This window comes from Tyto alba, unplaced genomic scaffold (assembly GCF_018691265.1).
Source record: "Tyto alba isolate M040663 unplaced genomic scaffold, T.alba_DEE_v4.0 Super-Scaffold_20000042, whole genome shotgun sequence".
NCBI lineage: Eukaryota > Metazoa > Chordata > Aves > Strigiformes > Tytonidae > Tyto > Tyto alba.
The window spans coordinates 12,303,144-12,327,138 of NW_024881293.1; the positions used below are offsets into that span (position 1 = coordinate 12,303,144).

Below are 23,995 nucleotides of genomic sequence, written 5' to 3' on the forward strand. Positions count from 1 at the left end.
AGTGCTGAAGTAATGTCCCTGCATAGTATTTGCACTTTCTTTCCTCAACAGTTGTATTTTAGGTTCTGTAGGAAGCTCTGTACTGAGCTTTCTACACATCCATGTTCCTTTTTACATCATGCCCATGGTCTGTGTAGTTCTGAGTGCCGCTGGGATGGATTATCCCCCAAGATGAACTGTATTAAATGACATGCTTCCTTTTAGCGCTATTAATTTCTGGCAACTGAATTACAGCTTGGACCCGGTGTTTTAAAAGTAGAGGAACTTCTTGGGAGTGATCCGGCAGCTCTGCAGGTACTTGGGGGGAGCTGAGGATGAGGACCCACACGCTGTAGCCCAGAAGCAGCTTTTTCTCCTTCAGGGCCCAGCAAAGGCGCAGTGCGTGCGACCCTCACCTCCGCCGGCGCTGGGGAAGGAGCAGTTACGGGCCGAGATGGCGCCTGCGAGAGTGACCGAGCGGCCTGAGGCGCCGCCCCCGGGGCCCTCACACGGCCGGGGCCGGGCCGTGTCCCGCCGGTCCCGGGCCGCGCAACCCCCGCTCCCGCCGGCGGGGCGGCGTTGAGGGAGCTGCGCGCGGCGCGGGGCGGGGCGGGAACGGCCGCACGTGCCCTTGCGCCGCGCGCCGTCCCCATAGCGACAGGGAGTGGGGCCGTAAAGCGCGGCTGCGCTGTGGCGCCGGGCGGCACTTCCGGCCGGTGCGGCCTAGCGGCGGCGGCGGCCCCGGTGTCGCGCAGCCATGGAGATGCCGCTGCCGCCCGAGGGTGAGCGGGGACGGGGCGGGAAGGGGCGGGAAGGGACGGGAGGGGGAGCAGGGCGGCGGCAGGGCTGACGGCGCTGCCTCCCCCCTCACAGATCAGGAGCTGCGGAATGTCATCGACAAGCTGGCGCAGTTCGTGGCGCGGAACGGGCCCGAGTTCGAGAAGATGACGATGGAGAAGCAGAAGGAGAACCCCAAATTCTCCTTCCTCTTCGGGGGCGACTTCTACGGCTACTACAAGTACAAGCTGGCCCTGGAGCAGCAGCAGCGTGAGTGGGGCCCGCGGTTGGCGCGGGGCCGGCACAGGCCCGCGGCGGGCTCCGCTCCCTTCCCCCGCGGCTCGGCCCCGGCTGCCGCAGCCCCTTTTCTCTCCCCTGGCCCCGCTCTGACCCTCCCCCAGAGCGTGTTGGCAGCCTCCTCCTGTCCTCTGAGTTCCAGGGGGTTGGCCGAGCCCTACCCGCGGCCCTTCTCTCCCCTACCGGTGCGGGTTTGGAGGCTGCTGGGCGGCACGACCGGAACCCAAGGCCCGGAGGGGCTCCCCCGGGGCTGGGAGAGTGTCGGAGTCATCCCCCTCAAAGTGCTCGAGGAGCTGCTGGCACTTCTCTTCCGTACCCGCCACGCTGGGCTGCGCGATTCTCATTTTGTGTGAAGCAATTACACAATGTGTGAGGGTCTGGTTTGGAACCAGCATGCTTTTCACGGGTGGGCTGGTGGTTGCAGATTTCTCCGCGAGGCTTACTTTAGAAGTTTACTTTGTCTGATAGTGTTGTGCAAGCAAAGTCAAGATATCGAGGCTACTGCGCAGATCCAGCCGCTGCCACAACCATCTCTGCCCCCGGCTGCACCCATCCCAGCTCCTCAGGGCACTCCTTCCGTGGAGGAACTTATCCAGCAGAGTCAGTGGAACCTGCAGCAGCAGGAGCAGCATCTCCTTGCGATGAGACAGGTTGGTTTAGGATAAGCACCCACTTGGTTTATCTGCCAGTGGCGGTAGAAATGAGGAGTGAAGGGGGAGAGGAAGGTTTCCTTCTGACTAGTGGCTGGTGAAGAGAGGGAGTGTTGCTTTGCTTGTTTTTGTTCGATGGCAGCTCTTGTGATCTCCTTAGGACAGATGGATCTGATGTGCTAGCAATACTGAACTTAGATTTAAGCAGTTTATTTACAATATAAAAAAAGCCTCGTTGATTTGCAGAGCAGAATAAATTGTGACTGCTTTAGTCTTTGTTTAAAGCTGCGGGTTGCTGGAAACTGCAAGGTATTCCATCCTGTAGTATTCTAAGTTGGATTCTGCTTAGGACTGGAAGGGAACTGCATGCTCTGAACTAGTTCGCTTTCACATAAAACACTTTGCTGTTAAAGCTACTGGGAAGCAAACTGAAGAGTTCCTGGAGGAAGGCAGTATGCCTGGATTATGTTCTATATGTTTGGGAGCTTCCTGCAATTATATTTTTTCACGATGGAGAGATTTTAGAGGTGGAAATAAACTGGACTTTTATTGAAGAATGAGAAGAGTCTTTTATTCTCAAAATCAAATAACTGAAACATTTATAAATGGTCACATTGCTTGTAAAAGGTCTTGGTGTTCAAGATAGCTACTTTATGGCCAAGACAGGGGATACAGCAGCTTACTTTTTTAAAAAAATGTTGGATGTAATATAATTTTTTCCTTTTTTTTTTTTTTTCCTTCTTTTTTCAGGAACAAGTCACATCAGCAGTAGCTCTTGCAATTGAGCAACAAATGCAAAAAGTTTTGGAGGAAACTCAGTTAGATATGAACGAATTTGACAACTTGTTGCAGCCAATAATTGACACTTGTACAAAAGATGCAATCTCAGTAAGTGATCTAAACCTGAACAGTTCTTTGGTGGCGTTGTGCATTAAGTATAATTCGAATTTTGAGATTGCTTATATAGTAAAAAGCAGCTTTGTTGTTGTGTGGTATGTGAGGTGATAGCTGTTGTTTGAAAGCTTCCGTTTAAGTTATTTCAGAGTTCTAGACTTACCGTATGATGGGAACACATTAGACTAACTTGAAATATTTTAAATTTGCTTTCCAAAGGCTGGCAAGAACTGGATGTTTAGTAATGCAAAATCTCCTGCACACTGTGAGCTGATGGCTGGGCACCTGCGAAATCGTATAACAGCAGAAGGAGCTCACTTTGAGCTTCGGTTACATCTAATCTATTTAATCAATGATGTATTGCATCACTGGTAAGAATTAAATGGTGGTTTTCAGTTTGATGTTTTGATTGATTTGGTGAAGTCTCTTTCTGTTAGATAAAATGTTTGACTAGTCACTTCTTATTTTTAATGTAGTAATTCTTTTTAGCAGCTGTCTTAAGATGTCCAAAGCTGGCACAAAGATCTTGTACTTTAATAATAAGATTCAGCTTTTACCTACTTTGTGTATTTTTCCTCCAGACAAGACTTTACAGTAAAAACATAAAGGAGAGAACTCTGTTTTATGAATCCACTAGTTCTAGTGTAGCAGACGTTAAGATGAATTGAATGTTAAAATGCTTTTAGTGTTATAATGAAAGGCAGTAACTCTTCTCTTCCCGTTCCTTTTTTGAAGCCAGCGGAAGCAAGCACGAGATCTTCTGGCTGCTTTACAGAAGGTGGTTGTGCCTATTTATTGTACCAGTTTTCTAGCAGTGGAGGAGGATAAGCAACAGAAAATTGCCAGAGTGAGTATCTGGTTTGGGTTTAACTGTGTGCTTTGCTTCGTTAGATTAGTGCTAGGTAAATTCACAAATGTGAGGATGGAAAAAGACTGCTGAGATTTTTCTAGTCTGATCGTCTCCATAAAGTCTGTTACAGGATGTGCTTTAATTCATGTTTAAACTAGAACTTAAATGTACCTAGGCTTTATTTAAAAGTTATCATAATGATGAATGCATCTGAATCTTTGGTGGTTCAAAGACAAGTGCTGAAATCCTAGGTCTTTTGACAAAGCTAGAGACATAAAAATGCTGTGCCTCAATTTTTCTTTTATTCTTCATCGTTTCTAAAAAACCTTTCACTCTTGAATTTATGCAGCTTCTTCAACTATGGGAGAAAAATGGGTACTTTGATGAATCAATTATTCAGCAGCTACAGAGCCCAGCTCTTGGACTTGGCCAGTACCAGGTTAGCCACAAAAGTAACACTTTTCTTATTTATGTAAATATTTTGAATAGGAAGTGTTTTTCTTCTCTGAAAGGTAAATATTAGTTCTCCCTCTCTCCCCTAGCCCCAGAGTTGTTTACAAGGGATTACAAAAATAATGTAAAACATGACCCTGTTATTTCAAACATTCAATAATCCAGCTGCTGATAATGATCCTGGAAAGTCTGTTTGCATTTGTAACTGCTGCAGTCATGTACATATTTGAGTGTGTTCTCTTCTTATGGAAATTAGTGTGTGGTAAAAAGGAAACTAAAGAAACCATAGCTTTAAGTTGGATACACGAAACATAAAAATTGTTGCGGAAGCAGGAACTATTAATTTTTAGCATTAATAATGAATTCTGTTGATTTTAGCTGTACTTGAAACCTGGACATTAATATAGACGGTGAATTCTAGCCTGCAGAGAACATTTTGGAAATGTTTGCAGAGCTTCATAGTGCAGCTAGGTTCTTCTGCCAGCAGGTTATCCTGTGTTCTTCTACATTTCTTTAGAGTGGGTGGAGAGCAATATGGGAGATTGTGAATGAGCAAAAAGGATACCTGTTTTGGGTACAGCGTTAACTTGTTCTTCTTAATTTATCTAATTTTATCAGGCAAATTTGATCACTGAATATGCAACGGTAGTACAGCCTGTACAAGTAGCCTTCCAACAGCAGATACAGAACCTGAAAACTCAACATGAAGAGTTTGTAAACAGTTTAACGCAGCAGCAACAGCAACAACAAATACAAATACCACCGCTAGAGAACGAGGTGAAATCAACACCCCCACCTCAGGCGCCCACAGCAGCACCAGCCTCGGCTCCACCATCTGCTCCAGTTACACAAGCAGGTACTAACCTGTGCTGGGGCCCTCTGCAGAAATCCGTGGGTGGCAACCTTGTGAGATTGGTTTTGCTCCTTTTTCACTAGCGAGGCACTGTGCTATGCTGGCTTGGTTCAGGCAAAAGCCTGAAACTGGAGGCTTGCAGCTGGTGCAGTCTGATGCTTGAATATAAAAAGAACCAGAGGCACAAATGTTAAATGGATCAGAAACCCTCTCTCCCAGAAAAAAATTTCTGCAGAACGTTTACCCATCCAACAAAATTCAGATGGAGCCTGTTGTGTAGGTGTGCTGGTGTTTTATTAACTACATGTGACCTAGATGCTTATAATAATAATCTCCAATTTGTTTCAGATGATGGTAAATCTCAGCTGCCCCTAGCTGGTTCTACAGAGTACGACACAACAGGGTCTGGAGTGCAGGATCCTGCCTCCGGTGGACCGCGGGGCCCTGGGTCTCATGATCAGATTCCTCCAAATAAACCGCCCTGGTTTGACCAACCTCACCCTGTTGCACCATGGGGTCAACAACAGGTAAGAAACAGTTCTGAAACAAGGTGCAGAGGGAGGTGGAGGTTCAGAATGACCATCTTGTTTGTGGAAGTGTGGTGAAAAGCTGTGGAAGTTATAAATACACATTCATGTGCCAAGCTTTCTCATTCTGAGCCCAGTTAAAGGCAAAATAGAAATTGTATTTCAGTTTCTTAACCGTCACGCTTCCCTGTGAACAAGCAGAATAAGAAGTACTGTCTTGAGTACGAAGCTGTTTGGTTCAGTAACAGTTTGGTCATTTCCTGTCTTCTCTGAAGCTGCAGTTGTCCAGCCCTTGTATTCGTAAAGTTCCTTCACTGGTGTGTGTTGCCTACAAGCTATATTTACTTAAAAAAGGTAGATTGTTTTTTATTGCATTCTTGATTTTTGTAGCCTAATGACCAGGCTTTTCTTCACCATTAGGGACCACCTCATTGTCCTCCGTGGAATAACAACCATGAAGGAATGTGGAACGAACAGAGAGATCAAGGCTGGAACAATCAGCGAGAGACACCTTGGAACAACCAGCCCGATCCTTCTTGGAACAACCAGTTTGAAGCACCATGGAACAACCAGCACGAACAACCTCCATGGGGTGGGGGTCAAAGGGAACCTCCATTTCGAATGCAGCGGCCACCTCACTTCAGAGGCCCATTTCCTCCACATCAGCAACATCCCCAATTCAACCAGCCCCCGCATCCGCATAATTTCAACCGCTTTCCACCTCGCTTCATGCAAGATGATTTTCCACCTCGCCATCCCTTTGAAAGGCCTCCTTATCCTCATCGTTTTGATTACCCCCAGGGGGATTTTCCTCAAGGTAAAGTGTGTACCAGGCCAGGTTTTCTTACGTTGCGATGCTGATTGCCGTTACAAAATCATTTAGTGCTTCGGGGCGACAGCTTATTCTTGGTGGACTGTTGTGATTTTCCTGAGCAATGTTGAGTTTGGGAAGCTACCGTGAACAACTCGGTAGGAGATACATAAAGAGTTGGATGCCTCCTTGCTTTTTGAGTCTTCCTTCCCTAACGGATGTAGATAACCAGAAACTGTAATACAAACTCAAGTCAGCGTCTCTACAGGCACCCCTTTTAGCACTATTTCACTTTAAGAACAGTGAGCTCAGAGGTGAGAAGCATCATCTGCTTGTAAATCTGATTTCCTGCACATCAGGCCATAGATGAGGGCTCTTCAGCTGCACCTTCCATAGATGGAGGAAGTTAGAAGAAGCCAGGCTGAAAGTATTTGTTCTTGTGCATACATTCATCCATGCCCTTCTTTTCTTCTCTTTATTTTTACTGAAAATCTTTAATTATCTGTCTTAATGTTGTGTGGCTTTGTAGTGTCTGGTGAAATGACCCTTACCTCCAGTTCTCCCCTCTTATTTGTTTTGCTCTCTTGCTGGAACGCGGTGATGTCTGAGAGCGTATCAGTGCGCTGCTTGCCTGGCTGCGGGCTCCCTCCTGAAGTCTGGTGTAGTTCTGCCCCGATGTAGTTTCTATTTCACATGCAGAAATGATGATTATTCTGGAAGGATCCTTATCAATAGAAATCTAAAGAACACTGTGGTTCTGTATGACAAGCCACTTGAAAGAGCAATTATGTTGCTATGTAGGAGTTGCTATTTTAGGCTTAAAAGGGTCTCACTTCTCAAATCCAAAAAACATTGAAAACCAATGAATTAGAGCTTATATATTTAGGATTGTAATTAACTTCTCCAGTAGAGATTATTTTTTGATGTTGTTTTTCTTTTGGTTTATTGTTTGTTTGGGGTTTTTTTAAGAGTTGCGGTAGTGAGTAGGGAGAACAGCTTTTTTTGTCCTGGGGGAATTAAGGTTTAAGCTCAGAAAAGATGCTCTGTTTTGGATTGTAATGGTGATCCAAAACATCTGTTGTTTCGTGTAAAGTTGTTGGAGGAGGGGATCTACTAAACCAGATAGCTAAAATTAGGAAAGTGGTGAAGCATTGACAACACACTGTACTCCAGTTCTGATGAAGATGAGTTAAATAGTACTGGCTAAAGATTGGACAGTGGCTATAATGGCTTTTCCTGGAAAAACTCTTGGTCCCACTGCAGATGTTGATTTTCAGTCTTGTGTTTCTCCCTGTGTAGTGCACTGAGTTCAGCAGGGTATCCAGCGTTCATGGCAAATGGTTCGTCCATCACTGATGGGGTGGATGTCACTCACTTCTCTGTTTTAACAGGATAGTATCTCTACCTCTTCTCGAAACGCCTCTTTAAACAAAGTATTTTCTTGTCACTTACTCATGTGAGTTAATTCCTGCCATATTTATTTGTCTATATGTGATGGTTTGGCATAGAGACATAACTAATTACAGGTCCATGCTAAGCCATGATTGTGTATTCAGGATTCAGAAATAGATCTCGTCAGTAGCTGCCCTGATGCATCTGAAACCTTTTGTTCTTGAGTGTATCTTTCTTGTGGTACTTTTTGGCCGTAGTATGTCCCCAAGTAAGCAGTGGCTTAGTATTAAAGTATTCTGTTGTCTTGAGAGCAGTTGCTAAAGCCAGGGAGGGAGATGTGCTGCAAGATGTCCATGAATGTGGACCTGTAGCCAGCCTCTAGTTCTTCAGTTCTGTTGCTTTTCTGGATCTGCAAGGCTCTGGGTGCCAGGATTGTTTTTCAGGATAAATGCACTAATGGAAGGCAATCAGAGATGTACTTCTATAGCTAAACAAAATGTTTTAACCCTCCCACTCTGCAGAAATTGGACCTCCTCATCATCACCCTGGTCACAGATTGCCTCATCCGGGAATCAGCGAGCATCCTCCCTGGGGAGGGCCACAGCACCCTGATTTCGGGCCTCCCCCGCATGGATTTAACGGGCAGCCTCCTCACATGCGGCGACAAGGCCCCCCTCACATGAACCATGATGATCCCAGTCTGGTGCCAAATGTTCCCTACTTTGATCTTCCTGCTGGACTGATGGCTCCGCTTGTAAAAGTAAGTGCTCGCAATGGGCCCTGATTAGTGGAGTTAAAAGATCAAAATCCTCGTCAACACTAGGGACAGTTTAACACCGACATTTATAGTTTCAAATCTTTTAATCCAGCAACCATCAGCCAAAGTCGTTGGGTGTGCAAGGGCAGAAATGGGGGGAGAAGGTAGTGAAAATGGTAAAATTTTCAAGTGTTGTGTCCTGGTGAAAAGCTGTTTGAGCTCATATATGTGAAAGACTGATTTAGTCTTGAAAATCTTACGTCAGTTTTTAGAAAATGGAAATCCCCAGTGATTTTCAGATGGACAGAGGGACCTTGCAGTTCTGATGTGGCCACTGTGTAGTAGTTTTGGTATTCAGAGTTTTTTTCTTACAAAGATGTTTTGCAGCACTAATGTTACATACAAACAAAGAATGATAGAAAACAGGAAATGTATGTGTATCAGCATCTTTGGGGATATATACGTTTATGCATTCTGTGTTTGAGATGATCAAATAGGTCTCTTCCATCTCTAACTTTGTGTTACTCTCAGCGTACACCAGCTTTTGCCAGGCTTCCAGCCAGCCACTGTTACCACAAAGGTGGATAGATGAGATCTGCATTTTATCTACCTGGCGATCCAGTTAATGCTGCAACCTGTGTAGCGCTGGCTTTTCTCATAGAACTCAAAATGGTAGTGATAGCACGAGAAAGCTTTGGGTCGTCTGCAGAATCCTTATTTCTGGACCGTTTTTTATCCAATAGTGAAATGTGAGGTCCCCACACAGTTAAATCTATATTTATTTCTTCAGGTAGCTACCCCATGACACATGACACGAATGTAATTTGTTTTGTTTCCGGCAGCTTGAAGATCATGAGTATAAACCTTTAGATCCTAAAGATATACGTCTTCCACCCCCAATGCCCCCCAGTGAGAGACTACTGGCTGCGGTTGAGGCATTTTATAGTCCACCATCTCATGACAGGCCTAGAAACAGGTAAGAGTAGGTATAGCTAACTATGGTAAGGAAAATGCCCTAAGAAGCTGTCTCAAACCACGAAGTGCCTCTCTCTTCTTCGCCTGTGTCTTGGTTCTTCTAATGCTGAAATGAGTGCTCTTGTTGTATTTGAAACTGCACACGCTGTTTAATCTTACACTGAGTTTTGCGAGATCTTTTTGCCCAGGCCCTTTGTTCCCAACGAAATCTAGCGGAAATCCTGAATGTCTCCGTTGATCAAAGTAGAATTTTACAGATGTTGGTTCTATGTGTGGTTGATTTATTGCAGTGAAGGCTGGGAGCAGAATGGACTGTACGAATTCTTCAGAGCTAAAATGAGAGCGAGGCGGAGGAAAGGTCAGGAGAAGAGGAATAGGTGAGAGATCCTGTCTGCTGCCTTGTGATGCATGTGTTTGTTTGGAAGGTGCTAGGAATACCTTGGGCTAAATGCAGAGGGAAAATCTGTCCAGCAACATGCTGATGGAATAACTTGAGTTTCAACTCGCTGGAATTTCTCTGATTTGCAGAAAATCGTTTTTGCCACGCTTGAGTTTTCCCTGGATGGTCTGCAGAAATACAGTGCTTGTGTGTAGTACGAATTTGATCAGAAGTATATTTGCATATGTCGTGCTTTTCCCTGGAGTTTCACTGGGGTTTTTCTGCTTTTATCTGTGCAGTGGGCCTTCTCGGTCACGCAGTCGGTCTAAAAGCCGAGGTCGCTCATCCTCCCGGTCCAATTCACGATCTTCAAAATCATCTGGCTCCTATTCGAGGTCGCGATCTCGCTCTTGTTCTCGATCACGATCCTACTCACGCTCCCAGTCCAGGTAAAGTGCAACGGGCTGGATCTTGGGAACTGGGGGCGGGGGGGAGAAAACCCAACCATTGGGGCTGAACCTGGATGTTGCTCCGGTAACTTGTGCCTCTGACCTCGCGTGCTCTCCAGAAGCCGGAGCAGGTCCCGCTCGTCCCATAGCCGCTCGCGATCACGGTCACGATCAAGATCGAAGTCGTACTCCCCAGGAAGGCGGCGCCGGTCCCGGTCTCGCAGCCCCACTCCTCCGTAAGCTTGTGTTTGCTTATTTCTCTTTTTACCTTGGTTGTTTGGAAAAATACTAACAAGGGTGCCTTCTCATAAGCTGGGTACGATGAGCGTTTCAGCAAGTAGTAGAAAAGAAGATGGAAAACACATTTAGAAATGGTTTATATTCTGTACGTGCTTATAGAGACTCTTACTCTTGTGGTGGCTTTTTGTTACAACAAAACACTGTGCAGCTGTGAAGGCTTTGCGTGCTTCCTAGGAGGCAGGAGGGATCCTCTGAGTCCTCGCTATGTTAGGAAGACTGTAGTGTTTGATTTCCTTGGTACAAAGAAGCAGATGGGGGTGTTCCTGGCACCTTTTATAATTGTGTAATGTAACATCTTTATAAAATAATAACTTAGTAGAGTGGATGGGATTGTATTGGGTGTTAATGCTTAACAGAACATAAATTACCTTGCTTTGTGTCAGAACCAGGGTGACTTGTTCGTCATTTGTTCTTTTTATTTCCTCAGTTCTTCTGCTGGTTTGGGCTCCAGTTCTGGGCCTCCTATACCAGAGTCAAGACTTGGAGAAGAAAATAAAGGCCATCAAATGCTAGTGAAAATGGGTGAGATGCTGTTCTGGAATCTTACGCAAGCCGGGAAACAAAATCAAACACCAAATTCTTGGATATAATTAATTAATACATGTTCATAAGTAATTATCCTTCAGTATGGCAAGGTCAGTGTAAGGATATTGAGAGGTGTGAGTGTATAGAACACAGAGCAGTGGTGGTGGCTGTCTTTCTGGGCAGGATGTGGAAGGCAGGGACCTGAGTGTGGCGTCAAACAGAACTTCCCTACCCGAGGCATTTCAGCCTCTGGCCGCGGGGCTGACTGGACAGACGGGGCTCGCGCTCTTTCCGCTTGCCCTCTTAGAAGTTTTTAGGGGTAGTGCTGATGTTTGTCCGCTCCCAGAATCTGCATACTAATGCTTTTGAAATAAATGGGAGAATTCCTAAGTTGTTTCAGCTTGTCTGTTACCATCCTGCTGTATCAAATTGACGCTTTCTAGGTTATTTCCAAAATGTCTGTGTTCGTCTGCCTTCAGAATTGTAGTAATAGTTACGGGATTGCAATGTTGTGTCCTTTCTGCAGGATGGAGTGGGTCTGGTGGATTGGGAGCCAAGGAACAAGGAATTCAGGATCCAATTAAGGGAGGGGATATCCGAGACAAATGGGATCAATATAAAGGAGTAGGAGTTGCATTAGATGACCCTTATGAAAACTACCGAAGAAATAAAAGTTACTCGTTTATCGCACGCATGAAGGCCAGAGATGAATGTAAGTGAATGTTTCTAAGCAATTTAAAAATCTATGCAGACTTGATACTTTACTGTAGACTGTAAACCTGAATCAAAAGACTAGTAACTTAATTCTTTCTAATGTAATGGATACAATAAACCAGCAGGTAAGTAGACGTATGCTCTGATTAACCCCGCATCTTTTCCTCTTCAGGAGTTGTGTTGTATTCTCGTTTCTGAAAAGTGAATTAGCCTGTTCTGTCAGCCACTTCCCGGCTGCAGTACCGAGCCTGTGTCTCTGAGTGTTACCCTTCACGAAACGAGCAACCCCAGTGGTAGTGGAGGGAGCGACGGCTGCCAAAGCCAGACAGTCTTTGGGGTTGGAATGAAGTTAAACCACACTTACTGCTTGGCCCTGCCCAACTCCGAGGTCCCTACAAGTAGTGCTGTGTTCTGCCAAAGCCAGAACTGGTGATAAATTCACCATAGTGCAGGAAAGGTTCAGAAAAAGTGGAGGTGCTTCTTAAGAGATCAGAACAATTACCCAAACAATGGATTTTTGCAGAGAGTCTGTAATGTACAACTACTACACTTGCCAATGACTAAAAGGAAAAAAATTGGTGTGCTGAATGAAAAGTCACTTCTGCCTCTGGCTGCACTAGATCTGTGTAATAAAATGGGTTCAAATAAAGCCCAAAAGGAAAAATTCCTTACGAATAGAGCCCTCATTACATGAAACATTTCAGACAGCTTAGGTAACTGCAGAATGTGTAAGAACTCTTTTCCCTATTGTTTCAGTGAAGCGTGAAACGCAAGACCCTCCACCACCTGAATAAGACTCTCTGAAGAAAGATGTCTTGCATCTTCTACAAGACATTAAACTTGTATAAATCCGGATTAAAAGTCTGGAGGAAGTGACAAATGAATTTTAAAACTATGGTGAAAAATGGAAAGCTATGACATGTACTTCAACACTTGTCATTTAGTGTTTAAGGCCAGTTGTTACTCTGACATGTCTAGCAAGTTTAAGCATTTCCATTTATTTTGCAAAATTTTTTAATTAGTTACCCCTTTTATACTAGAATTAAACCCCAGTCACGCTGTCCCTGGTGCAGGATTGTGATTCATTCATTCCTGTGGAATACAGACATTATCTGATACGGTTCTATGTTCTCTAGTTCCATAATGTATGTTTATTTCTCTCAAAAGGTTAATTCTAATTGAAGTGGAGGGGTGCTGCCTTGGGATCAAGTCAGACTGATGCTGAGCAGTGTATCCTAATGTCTAAATGGGGAATGAAGCATCTAGTTCCAGTACAGGTGACCTATGAGCACTGTGCAAGCTTGTTAGAACCTACCCTACAACTTAACGCCCCTACACACCAGCTGCTGCAGTCACAACTCTGCTCAGAACACGAGGGTTAACTGTTCTAGCTTCTCACGCGCTCTAAGGGATGTTCAATGCTTTGTAATGGAAGACATTCTTTAAGCCTTTTATATTTTTGTATATACCCTTTAATAAAAGCTACTTAGCTCAATAGAAGAGAAGCCATTTTCTCTGCTCTGCAAGTTTCTAACAATGAAGTGTTCTTGGAAACTTCCTTTAATCTAAATGAGAAAAAAAAAAAAAAAAAAAAAACAAACACAAAAAACGCCCCCAAACAAACCTTTTGTAACTGTTTCCAGAGCCCACCAGCTGAAGATGTTAGGCCCTTACACTGCACTTCACTCCCGAGGTCTGCGTGGTGGTAACCTCTCCCCGAGCCTGTGTTTGTATAGCAGAAACCTCTTACAGCCATTCAGTTACTATGGTGAAATATCAGTTTGTTCTAGATCTACTGTAGTTGTGGAACTGTAACTGTCTGTGAATCAGCATACAACACCTGTATGTTACCAACTTGTGAATTTTATTGTTCTGCCTTCCAATAAACACTTTTTTTTTTTTTAATAAAAACAAAATGATGGCTCATATTTCAGAGTTAATGGATTCCTGTATGGTGGCTGTAAGCCTTCCATGGCTTGACACTACTCCACGCCCCAACCCCCACAGTTATTCAATAGGGCCAGTTCTCTAGAAACACTGGTTAAATATGGCACTGAAGCCAGGACAGGGTATTTTTCTCCTGTGAGCACGTTCCTTGGGTGGTGGTGTGCAGACTTTCACTTCTACCCTGATCACAGATGGGATCACTGCTCACCCCATCTACATGATAAACACAGTAAGTGTTTTCTTGGTTTCTTTTTTGCAGAACATGGGCACAATCTGGCTGAAGGTTCCTCCCCCTCCCTAGATCATGTACATTAGTACAAAATTCAGAAATAGGAAAATAAATTGTGTATAAAAGAAGATAGTACAAATGTAACTGTAACTTTGTGTCTGTGCAATTTGGAAAGGTTTCTCGTTCCACCTTGAGATCTGTAAATGTAAATTTTACTTCAAAGAGTCAAAGCTGGTTTTCCTTCTGTGCTTTCCAAATTTCTTCACGTGCTTGCTCAAGTGTTAGAGGTGGGGATTTGTGGTTCTTGATGTACTGCAAAAAAAAAGTTAATATACAAATTTATTATGTGGATAAATACTTTCTGGTATTTAATAAATCTTCCTGTCAAGGTACCTGCACTTTATACTAGCAGCAGCAACCAATGCTTCTGTTGCAGCATTAGGAAGATCCTTGCTCCTTTGAGGACACCTAAACACTACAGCAGAAAGTTTTTTCTTTCACAACTCTAGCCTCCAGTGAGACATTAGTCTTTTTTTTACTGTATGAACTCCTCGCTCGTTAATGAGCACAGGCATGAGAGTATTCTTCTATGAAGCAATTTCTTTAATGATAATGTGAACTTTATCTGATTCATTAATATACAAAGAAAATGAGTTTGCTGCAAGTATTAGAAGAGTTTGGAAAGGAATACACCCTTACTCTATCTAGGCTGCTGTCTAGTCTCACAAATACCTCTTTAGCCTCTTCCAGCGTATGGTAGTGGAACTTCTCGCTCTCTAATGACTCCACAAGGGATAAGTGAAGGTGGTGAATGTTCTCTATAAACTGCTGAGTCAACATCAAGTGCTGCTTCAACATGGCATTTAAAACAAGGACAGAGGGGCTGTATGCTGTCAAGGCTGTGAGAGATAAAGGGAGAGCATATATTTTAGTGAAATATTACGGTAGGGTAGTAAGGGCTAAACAATCCCAGCAGGGGTTAGATGCATAAAATATAGTAAGAAACATTCTTCAGTACCTTCTACTGCATCCATGCTGATGGTGTGACTGGCAACAGGTACCGGGTCAACGTAACTGTGTCCTACAGGTGGGTCGAGGACAGCGGAGGCGTTCACTGTGCACAGGGTAAAGTGAGAATTCCTGGGTTTGGAGGGTGGCCAGGTTTAGTGCTACAACTCGGTTTGACCTCCACAGTTGCTGTAGAGCCTAGCAGGGGATCCCGTCAGCCAAAACCACGCTAAAATAGTTCTACGACCTCCACAGAGTCTTTACTCTTACATTCACAACATGCCATTGTGGAAGGCATCTTTTCTAACTCTAGACAGTGTAAAAATAAAGGCTTTTGTACTTGAAGGAAGCTACTGTTTTCAAGCAAACCCAAGTTTCTAGTTTCTCCTCCCTGAGTGAGGCAAGAAGTGGCTCTCACCACTTTTTCCTTTAAGAGAGGTAGGAACGGAGCTACCCCTCAGGAACAGTTAGAGGTCACATCTGTCTTTTGTAAATGGGGCCATTATGCTTTCTCAAGAAATAAACACAATGCAGAAAAGAACTCTAGGGTGGGTGATCACTTTAGTAACACTACAGTAGTATTGCTTACCATAGTAAAGATACAATAAGAATGTTGAATCCCATTTACGAATGTTACTTGGACTGTCACAAGCTCTGTCACTAATACTAGCTCACCCATCCACAGTTCCCATTGTGGGGTTTTTTTAGCCAAAACCAGTTCCAAGTTCTTACTCTGTTGTCCAAACCCAATCTTTTCTACAGATAGCAGATTAAAGTGCTGGACTTTACAGAGTTTTGAATTTAATGTCATCTAGGGGAAGCTAGTACTGAACTAAGAATTCTATCATGGCTGACTAGGCTCACATATAAAATACAGAAATGTAGAAATTTCCTGAATGGGGCAGTATCTCCTGAACTTACTCTTTGACCAGCAGTAGGTGAATGGAGGATCCACCGTCTGAACCGCAGTTTCTCTGACAGTTACTCTGTGTCCCCGGTCACGCTGTGCTCTGGTAAGTGAGGGCAATGATGCTGGAGAGGGGTGTTTTCCAGAATATGTGCAGCTCTCAGAATGTCCCTCTGACATTTTTGATACAGGTTCCCTGTCTGTTGTAGACAGGGACCTTTCAAAATCTTCAGAATATTCTGAATTAACAGTTCTCTCATCATGATCAAGATCATCTCGTGCCTGTCTAGGAACACCTGCAGAAACTCCACTTAAATGCTCAGAGATTTCTGCTTCAGTCACAGTTTTCTCAATATTCCCATCAGAAGCATCATTCACACCAGTTACTGCACTTGTCATTTTCAGAGAAGTTTGATCTTTTTCCACCAGGAATGTATCATTTTTTGGATTTCTGCTTGGTTCCTGAGTAATTTCAAGGTCTATCCTCTGTAAAACAAAACAGTTGTATGTTAGGAGAATCAACAAAATACAACCTAGAATATGCCTCAATTATTCTTCACCTGTTCTGCTGCACATCACTGAGAGTTAGCTAATACTTTATTAGGAAATAAAAATGTTACTCTTCTGTATCACCTTGCAAACTGTACAGTGCTATTACATGTAGTAAGGAAATGCAGACACTAAAAAAATAATTTGGCCAGGTTTCAGTAGAATGTAAAATCCTGATGTAACCCTTACAGCTAGTGAGACATGCCCACCTCAGCCTATGAGTAGAGCATTAGTATTTATTTGTGAACATCCACCCTCCACCAAAGGCAGAATGGGAAAGTGTGCTAGTAGGGAATTTCTACTTACTTTCTGCTTTAATTCTGCTACCTCATTAATGATATTTGGTGCCAAATCATCAAGGCTCAGGATATTCAATCTGAAGTCTACAATGAAATGACATGTCGTCATGAGAATATGCATGAAAATTACAGTGTGGTTTCCCTTAATTTTTCCCACTTTTATCTCTTAACTCAGTGCTACATTCCTAGTTTACAGTGTAATACTAAAAGGTGATAGCAGTCAATCACACTAAACCTTCAACTTTGCAGCAGCTCTTTCTAGTATCCTCCTCTGCCTGTCGGTGGATCTGCCAACCCAAGTCCAAGAGCTTCTTGCTGCTGCCCACTTACACTTGTTCTCCCTCACACCCATTAGCACATTGTCCCATTGATATATGGAAACTATTTTAAATGTTATAATTGTTTTGATGTCATAATTATCAAACAGGAAAGAATCATTAAACTGAACCATTAAGTCAAAAGCCTTAATATACAATACAAATATTTTAGGTGAGAAAAAAATAAACAATCATAATTCCTTTGATAAAGCTTCAGTTTATGTATAATCACACTGCTGAATACTTTTAAAGAGAGTATTTGACCATCTTTATTAGTAAACTCATCAGTAGATTATTAGTACAATTCATGCCAAGTCTACTGAGACAATATTTTAGAGCTAACTTACCATTTGAGCTGCTGCTCGTTGAATCTTCTGCATCAGCTGCTTCTGAAAATAAGTCATCTAATGATTTTATTTCGCTTCTGTCACTTGCAAGTGATATTTGGCTTTGCTTGGTGTTGCCGGTTCTGGGCAGAGTAATCTTTACAGTATCATCTTTCATGGAAGGCAGCGACTGGGATCTCACGTTATGTAGTGCTGACAGGTCTCTGCTGGCTGGTGAAGGTGAATTACCTCTACCAAAAACATTTTTCTCTGAGTCTTTGCTATGAAAGGAAGATGCTTTAGATACCTCTGTCGGTAAAATTTCCTTATGAGATGGAGGCGGCATTCCTGATGAAACTGGAGCCCTACTCTTTTGAAGAACATGAAAAAGAGATTTATGTGTTACTTCATTTATTACGTGCAGATCACTAAAAAGGAAAATAAATTATAATAGATTAAAAAGAGTAATTTTAAAATGTGAATTGAACCTAAATCATATCATGAGCAAACCATAAATGCAAAAGTAAAATCTAGTTTTCTGTTGTTATATAAATAGAAAGTGGCCCACCAAATAAAACAATTCCACAAAAGTGTATATAAAAATACATAATCCAGCAAGGTCTGCATTTACCTTTCCACTCCATTTAGAATCACTTACAACAATCTTCTGATTCTCATTTCCACTGGAAAACTCCAAAGAACACCCCATCAATTCTCTCATTTCCTCTTCATCACTATCCAAACCAAGCTGTTGTTTAACCATAACATTCTTTTTAGGGCTCTGGATGCTTTCCTCTTCCTTAGAGCAGGCATCACTGAGGGCTGTATTTCCACCAGCAGTAGTGTAATTCTTCAGGTATTTCTTGCCCCTTGTGCCATGTTCACGACTGGAAGCAGATGATAGAGACTCCTCGTCCAAAGGCTTCTGGCCTAAGTCAGCGTTTTGCAATTCTATCTGCTTCCTTCGATTCCTGATTTTGTTTTCTAGCTGTGCCACTCTCCTCAGTGCTGAGCTTGACCGTGTATGGGAAGTGCTCCCCGGGGTGCTCTTTGCCACATATCCGCTCGCTGTCTGCTCAGCGCTTCCCGACACCTGGCACCACTGCCTTCCACGTCCGTTTTCGTTGTGCACCTTTAGGAATCTGCTGTGGCTGAAGGGAGCTCTTCCAGTTTTCTCCAGCTCTGTGTCAACTGTGGAGAGGTTACCACTGGGGGGAAGAAAGACGCTGGGCCCAGCGCTGATGGTTCTCCAACGGGGTGCATCACTGTATCCCTGCCGATAAAAGGGCGCACAGAGCCCTCAGAGGCGGCCCGGTTCAGCTCCAGGTCCCCGGGCTGAGCAGACACCCCCGCTCCTCGCGGCCCTGTCCTGGTCCCCGCCACTGCCGGGCCACCTCCTCCCCACTCCCCGGCGTAGGCCCTCCCCATCCGCGGCCGAAACACCTGCCCGGGGCTGGCGCCTCACCTGCCCTCCGCCCGCGGGCGCTCTCCGCGCCCGAGCGATGGCGGCCATCGGAGACGGACCGGCCTGAGGCGGCGCCGGCGGCTCACCCAAGCCGGGCCCAGAGAGAGCGGCGCCGGACCGTAGCGCAGAGACACCGACCCCCCCCAACATTCCACCCCTTCATTGGCTCCGCTCAAAGCCCCGCCCATCGCGAGCCGGCACTGCCTGGGAGTAACCAGCCAATCCCAAGGCGGTATACTGCCGCTGGCCCGTGGGCGCGCTGACTACAAGCCCCAGCATGCATTTCGCCGCGCGGGCACGTGGCGGCCGGCTCTTCCCGCCGGGGCGCTAAACCAATCTGATCCCGTTTCTCAAGCCGTTAGGTAAAGCGCAGCCAATCAGAGCCCGCCGCAGGAACGCCGCGAGGCTGTAGGTCGGCGTTGCTCGAAGGCGCGAGGGTGGCAGTTCGCGTTCGCGTGAGGGCGACGGCAATGGCAATGGCAATGGCGGCTGTGGCGGCGGGTGGGCCGAGAGGGCACGGCGGGAGAGACCCGGCCGTCGCTGCGCTGAGCCTGGCGCTGCTCCTCGGGGCCGCGTTGGGCTCTTCCCGGGCTACGGTGTATTTCCAGGAGCAGTTTCTGGATGGAGGTTGGGCGAGGACAGGGGGGTAGAGGGGGCAGCAGGGCAGCTGCTGGTAATGTTTGGGGTGGGGGGTGGAAGGAGCCCCCCGAACTGTCCTGTGCTCACTGACCCCGTTCTTGTGTCGCTCTTGGTGCTGGCATCTCGGGACAGCCAACTGGCAGAAGAGGTGGGTGATTTCGGAGTCCAGGGCAGACCTTGGGAAGTTTAAGCTTGCTGCAGGGAAGTTTTACGGAGATCCAGTGCGAGATAAAGGTATGTGGGTTTCACTCAAAATATGCTATGGGAACCGACTCTAAGGTTGGGGATTTGCCTTTATACATGTGCCGTGCATGGCAATAGAAGTATTTTTTTCTTCACAAATGGAGAAAAATATATGCTTGACTATTATACTAAAATATTTACAGGTCTACAAACCAGTGAAAACTCTAAATTTTATGCTATCTCCTCACGATTTAAACCATTTAGTAACAAAGGGAAGATTCTGGTCATTCAGTATACTGTGAAACATGAGCAGAATATAGATTGTGGTGGAGGATATGTTAAGATTTTTTCCTCAAACTTGGACCAGAAGAACCTAAGTGGAGATTCACATTATTACATCATGTTTGGTGAGTTTATATTTATTTCTTCGTTACTAAAATACTGTCACTGCTGTTGTGCAGTTCTTCAAAGATCGTTGTGGAAATGGTGGAAAAATCATAAAGGAAGGCTGTTTTTCTAAAAAAAGGATGTTGTGACTGTAAGGAGTTAGCTCTTCCATGGTTGAGAAATCTCTATGTATTAACAAAATAAATATATTTATGCAAACATTCTGAGCTGATTTGAAGGACATAACTGAAGATTATTAGAGTGAGCTTAGAATAAAAGTAGTTGCTCAGCAGGAATTTTTTTTTAAGATTTATAACTGAAACAACATACTGTAGGCCATTATCTGCCCTTATATACTTGTATGTAATTTGCAGTGACTTAGTGAAATTTGGCATTACATATATACTTATATAGTTATTCAGCTTGTGCTATAGATGATTTTTATTTTCCCGGATTTTTGATTTCTGGGTTAGTTTTCCAAACTACACAAAATCTAATTCTACGGTAGGCAGAGACTTTGAGTAGAAGCCTCGTCATCCATTAAAAATGAAATGGAATACATCAGAATATGTGGAACGGGAGGGATGTCTAGTAGTATTAGAAGAAAGAGGTAAACAATCTATTTTTCTGCAAAGAGGTTAAGGATACAAAGTATATGATCTCTTTGTAGGGCCAGATATTTGTGGATCTGAGACAAAGAAAGTCCATGTTATTTTAAATTACAAGAATAAACCCCATCCAATCAAGAAACCAATCAGATGCAAGGTAAATACACATTTCAAAGATACATAAATTTTAAAATAAACAAGTTAAAGGGATATTGTGAAGAAAAAAAAAAAAAAAACCCACAACTATTCCAAACATGTAACACCTTTGAGAAGTTCTACTTTTCATCATATCTTAAACGTCATGTTAATTTTGGGACCTCAGATATTTCTTAGTTCATTATATGTTTGCAATGTAATGATTGCATTCATAATACCTGACATTGATACTGGATGGACCAAGGTTGCAGGGGTGCTGTATGTTATTAAGAAATGTATTAAGAAATGAATTGGAACTTTAATTCTATACTTCTTAGTGAGAAAGCGCTTTCTTGTGATATAAATGTAAGATCCTGTCTATATTTTCAGTATTTTTGCTTTTAACCTATGTATTAAGCCTTTTTATGTGCCTTTGCTTTAGCTATTTGGGATATAAATAACTTATATTTTATATTAACTAAAATCATTACTTTATCTGATACTGTTTTCAATCTTGTGACACTTCCTTGTGCCAATCAGATATAGACTGTGTTTTCTTACAGCCATTCAGTTTTGTTCAGGGACCCCGATGGGAGGACTGGGAAATACATATGAAAAATGGTTTTGATTTTATTTTTCCTCCTCTAGAAGACTTATTTCTGGGAAATATTTCTTCTTACTACTGCTTATTTAAAAATCCATTAGAAATCAGTATTATAATTCTGGTGTGAGGCAGTTCCTAAGAGCTATATTTAAGGTTCTTAAAAATTTTACTTGCTTTCTTTAAAACCCAGGTTGACGGATATACACATCTATACACTTTGATTATAAGGCCAGATCAGACTTATGAAGTAAAAATTGATAATGAAATGGTTGCATCTGGCAACTTAGAAGATGATTTAGAATTTTTGCCACCGAGAAAAATTAACGATCCAGCAGTGAGGAAACCCATTGACTGGGATGATCGAATCCAAATAGATGATCCAAATGACATCAAACCTGAGGTAATTTGCTCTCCTTATTCTGCATTGCCGGATTATTTAATTTCTACTGGATACATGTTTGATATAGTTGAACTCTGCGCTAGTTTTGCTTTCTTAATCTTCCTGTGTCTTTTTAAAGGACTGGGATGAACCTGAATATGTTATGGACACTAGTGCTGAGAAACCTGAAGATTGGGATGATGGTGTGAATGGAGAATGGCATTATCCTATGGTCAAGAATCCTCTATACAGAGTATAAATAATGTCATAATCCTAGTTGTGGATAACACTTTAAGCAGCTTTTCTTTGCCTGACTGTTTTCAGAACATGTGGTTTATCCTAGGGGGAATGGAAACCAAGGCAGATTGATAATCCAAATTATAGAGGAGTTTGGCCTCATCCACAGATTGACAATCCAAATTACTCGCCAGACTTCAGTATCTACAGCTATGAAAATATTAGCGTCATTGGACTAGATATCTGGCAGGTGAGATTTCTTTACTGGAAAAATAGTTATCTCACTAGGTATATAGCAACTTGTTTATCCTTTGCATAGGAACATTATCTATTGTTTTGGGATCTTAGGAACCTGTGTCTTTAACTTGCTGTTATTTAAATATGTGTACAAAATTGAAGAATCTATAAGATGCACTGATCTTCTGTTGTAGTTATTGTTTGGATGATAATCTACAGGTAAATGAATGGCCTAGTTTCTCTAAATGTTGTAAAATATTACTTATTTCACCTGACTTGAGGTGTGTAACTGAGACTTCAAGCGGCTCAGTTACTCTGGAGTTACCCAAAGATTAATGAGAAGAAAACTGCTCTCAGGGTTGCCTCTACCTTGGGTTTCTTGACTAGCTAGTGACTAGGCTTAAAGCTCTTAAAGAGCAGTGAAGTGCCTGAAGTTAAAACAAATTCTTTAGATTCCTGAAAACAGTTGTCCAAAAAGAGAATCCTTCATCAAATTCTGTAAATATCTATGGGGTTCTTGACATGATTACTCTATATTGATTACATCATACAAACATATTGTTAAAAAAAAAAATAAAACTCTTAAGAAAACAGGCATTCTTGGGTTTTCTCCCTATTCTTTCAAAGGTGAGAGCTGGCACTATTTTTGACAACTTCTTGATAACAGATGATGAAGTTTATGCAGAAGATTTTGGCAATGAAACATGGGGAGAAACAAAGGTAACATGAAATTCTTGTGTCTGTTTTGGTTCTTTATTAATTACCACAGTTTAAAAATCCCCCGCCTAATCTGATCAAGAACCTATTGGTGCATAAAAATGAAATCTTAATATTAGGGTCCTGAAAAGGAAATGAACATAAAGCAGACTGAGGAAGAGCAGGAGAGAGAAAGGGTTACAGAAGAAAAATACTTTGAGCAACGGTTTAAAAAAAAGCTAGAGAGCAAAAAAGAATCTGGAAAGGATAGAACAGTGAGGAACACTGTCAAGAAGGAAGAGCTGTAACTGTTACTTGAAAGAACTTCACATTTTTTTCACTTAAATCACTTGGGGATTTTTTCATTTAAGGATTTTGATATTTTGTTAACAGCTTGTTGAACAGAGCATGAATGGAGTTGTATTAAAACATGATTTTTTTTTTTAAATTCAACATTGAATGTTATTACTAGTTTCCATTATTTTTATTAGTACTGTAATACAGTTAATAGAAAAGGTTAGGATTTTTAATTAACTGTATCTTCACACTGCTGAAATTTATTAAAACCACTTGTAATAAAGCACTTAGTTTTGGAACTGTTTTACACTTTGACGGTTTAATAATAAATGTAAAATTGATGCTCATTTTTGTGGAGGAAATATCATAATAAGCTTTTTACGGTATTTCATTAAAGAGTTCAGCATGTCAAATGTGTGAAGTGTGTTTCACAACATACTTCAGACTAAGGAGATAAGCTTTGCTAAGATTCTGGAGTAATGGTGCACCTGTCAGATTTTCAAAGATTACCGCAGCTGCGTAGCTGCCATGAATGTGCCCTGCCCGTTCCCTCACTGTTTGCTGCTGAGGGAACCTTCTAGCTCTGTCTCGGCATGGGACCCGAGTGACCGTAGTCAGTCCATCCACAAATCTGTCCTTAAAAGTTTAAATGTATCCAGACAATTTTTCTGCTTCAAAAATCTGAAATGAATACATACAGTCCATGGAAGCTGTCTTAAATTTTTTTTTTTTTTTTCTGATAGGGTGGTAGGAGGAGGAAGTTGAACCAGTGAATGATGTGCCTATTTTTCTGTCTGACCTCTCTTGTAACTCAGTTCTGTAACTTGTTCAGTCACTTCCTTCATCCCTTCTCAGGTCCTTCTGCTCTTCTGCGTTCCCTCCCCCTGTCCCCAAGAACTAGTGCTATAAACTCAGCAAAAACTGAAGCCAGACTTGCAGACCCAATGGTTTTGCGTTTTCCTCT

General features: G+C 42.9%; 3 protein-coding genes across 4 annotated transcripts; 2 read left to right on the plus strand and 1 right to left on the minus strand.

Moving 5' to 3' along the window:
* The first annotated feature begins 648 nt into the window (after positions 1–648).
* LOC104369471 (calcium homeostasis endoplasmic reticulum protein) lies at positions 649–13,493 on the plus strand. Of its 2 annotated transcripts, none has more exons than XM_032994693.2 (18): positions 649–761; positions 853–1,026; positions 1,522–1,703; positions 2,454–2,591; positions 2,817–2,968; positions 3,333–3,444; positions 3,797–3,886; positions 4,519–4,756; positions 5,102–5,280; positions 5,701–6,097; positions 8,005–8,243; positions 9,083–9,216; positions 9,506–9,592; positions 9,894–10,043; positions 10,163–10,279; positions 10,771–10,865; positions 11,395–11,580; positions 12,339–13,493. In XM_032994693.2, exons 1-18 carry the CDS (start codon positions 737–739, stop codon positions 12,374–12,376), a joined length of 2,733 nt encoding a protein of 910 aa, XP_032850584.2. In that variant the 5' UTR covers positions 649–736; the 3' UTR covers positions 12,377–13,493. The 2 variants fall into 2 exon arrangements, with proteins under 2 accessions (XP_032850584.2, XP_032850585.2); XM_032994694.2 differs by having other exon boundaries at positions 12,750–13,493.
* CUNH19orf44 (chromosome unknown C19orf44 homolog) lies at positions 13,426–18,778 on the minus strand. Its single transcript, XM_032994695.2, has 8 exons — positions 18,630–18,778; positions 17,796–18,437; positions 17,186–17,534; positions 16,529–16,605; positions 15,688–16,159; positions 14,777–14,872; positions 14,491–14,657; positions 13,426–14,070 (listed from the first exon to the last, which is right to left on the minus strand). The coding sequence occupies exons 1-8, from the start codon at positions 18,675–18,677 to the stop codon at positions 13,984–13,986; spliced, it is 1,938 nt and encodes a 645-aa protein (XP_032850586.2). The 5' UTR covers positions 18,678–18,778; the 3' UTR covers positions 13,426–13,983.
* A 269-nt stretch (positions 18,779–19,047) lies between these two features.
* CALR3 (calreticulin 3) lies at positions 19,048–23,425 on the plus strand. The gene is made up of 9 exons (XM_032994629.2): positions 19,048–19,256; positions 19,401–19,502; positions 19,655–19,858; positions 20,509–20,603; positions 21,376–21,585; positions 21,704–21,817; positions 21,908–22,051; positions 22,666–22,758; positions 22,875–23,425. Exons 1-9 carry the CDS (start codon positions 19,100–19,102, stop codon positions 23,040–23,042), a joined length of 1,287 nt encoding a protein of 428 aa, XP_032850520.2. The 5' UTR covers positions 19,048–19,099; the 3' UTR covers positions 23,043–23,425.
* Positions 23,426–23,995: the final 570 nt, after the last annotated feature.

Excerpts from the sequence above, each read along its gene's own strand:
- LOC104369471 (XM_032994693.2), top strand. The coding sequence starts at position 737 with ATGGAGATGCCGCTGCCGCCCGAGG. Across the intron at positions 9,217-9,505 it reads CATGACAGGCCTAGAAACAG|TGAAGGCTGGGAGCAGAATG; the intron begins GTAAGAGTAGGT and ends GATTTATTGCAG. Across the intron at positions 10,044-10,162 it reads TACTCACGCTCCCAGTCCAG|AAGCCGGAGCAGGTCCCGCT; the intron begins GTAAAGTGCAAC and ends CGTGCTCTCCAG.
- CUNH19orf44 (XM_032994695.2), bottom strand. The coding sequence starts at position 18,677 with ATGGCCGCCATCGCTCGGGCGCGGAGAGCGCCCGCGGGCGGAGGGCAG. Across the intron at positions 17,535-17,795 it reads ATTCTAAATGGAGTGGAAAG|AGTAGGGCTCCAGTTTCATC; the intron begins GTAAATGCAGAC and ends GTTCTTCAAAAG. Across the intron at positions 14,071-14,490 it reads CGCTGGAAGAGGCTAAAGAG|TACATCAAGAACCACAAATC; the intron begins GTATTTGTGAGA and ends TTTTTTTTGCAG.
- CALR3 (XM_032994629.2), top strand. The coding sequence starts at position 19,100 with ATGGCAATGGCAATGGCGGCTGTGGCGGCGGGTGGGCCGAGAGGGCAC. Across the intron at positions 19,859-20,508 it reads ACATTATTACATCATGTTTG|GGCCAGATATTTGTGGATCT; the intron begins GTGAGTTTATAT and ends ATCTCTTTGTAG. Across the intron at positions 21,818-21,907 it reads TCAAGAATCCTCTATACAGA|GGGGAATGGAAACCAAGGCA; the intron begins GTATAAATAATG and ends GGTTTATCCTAG.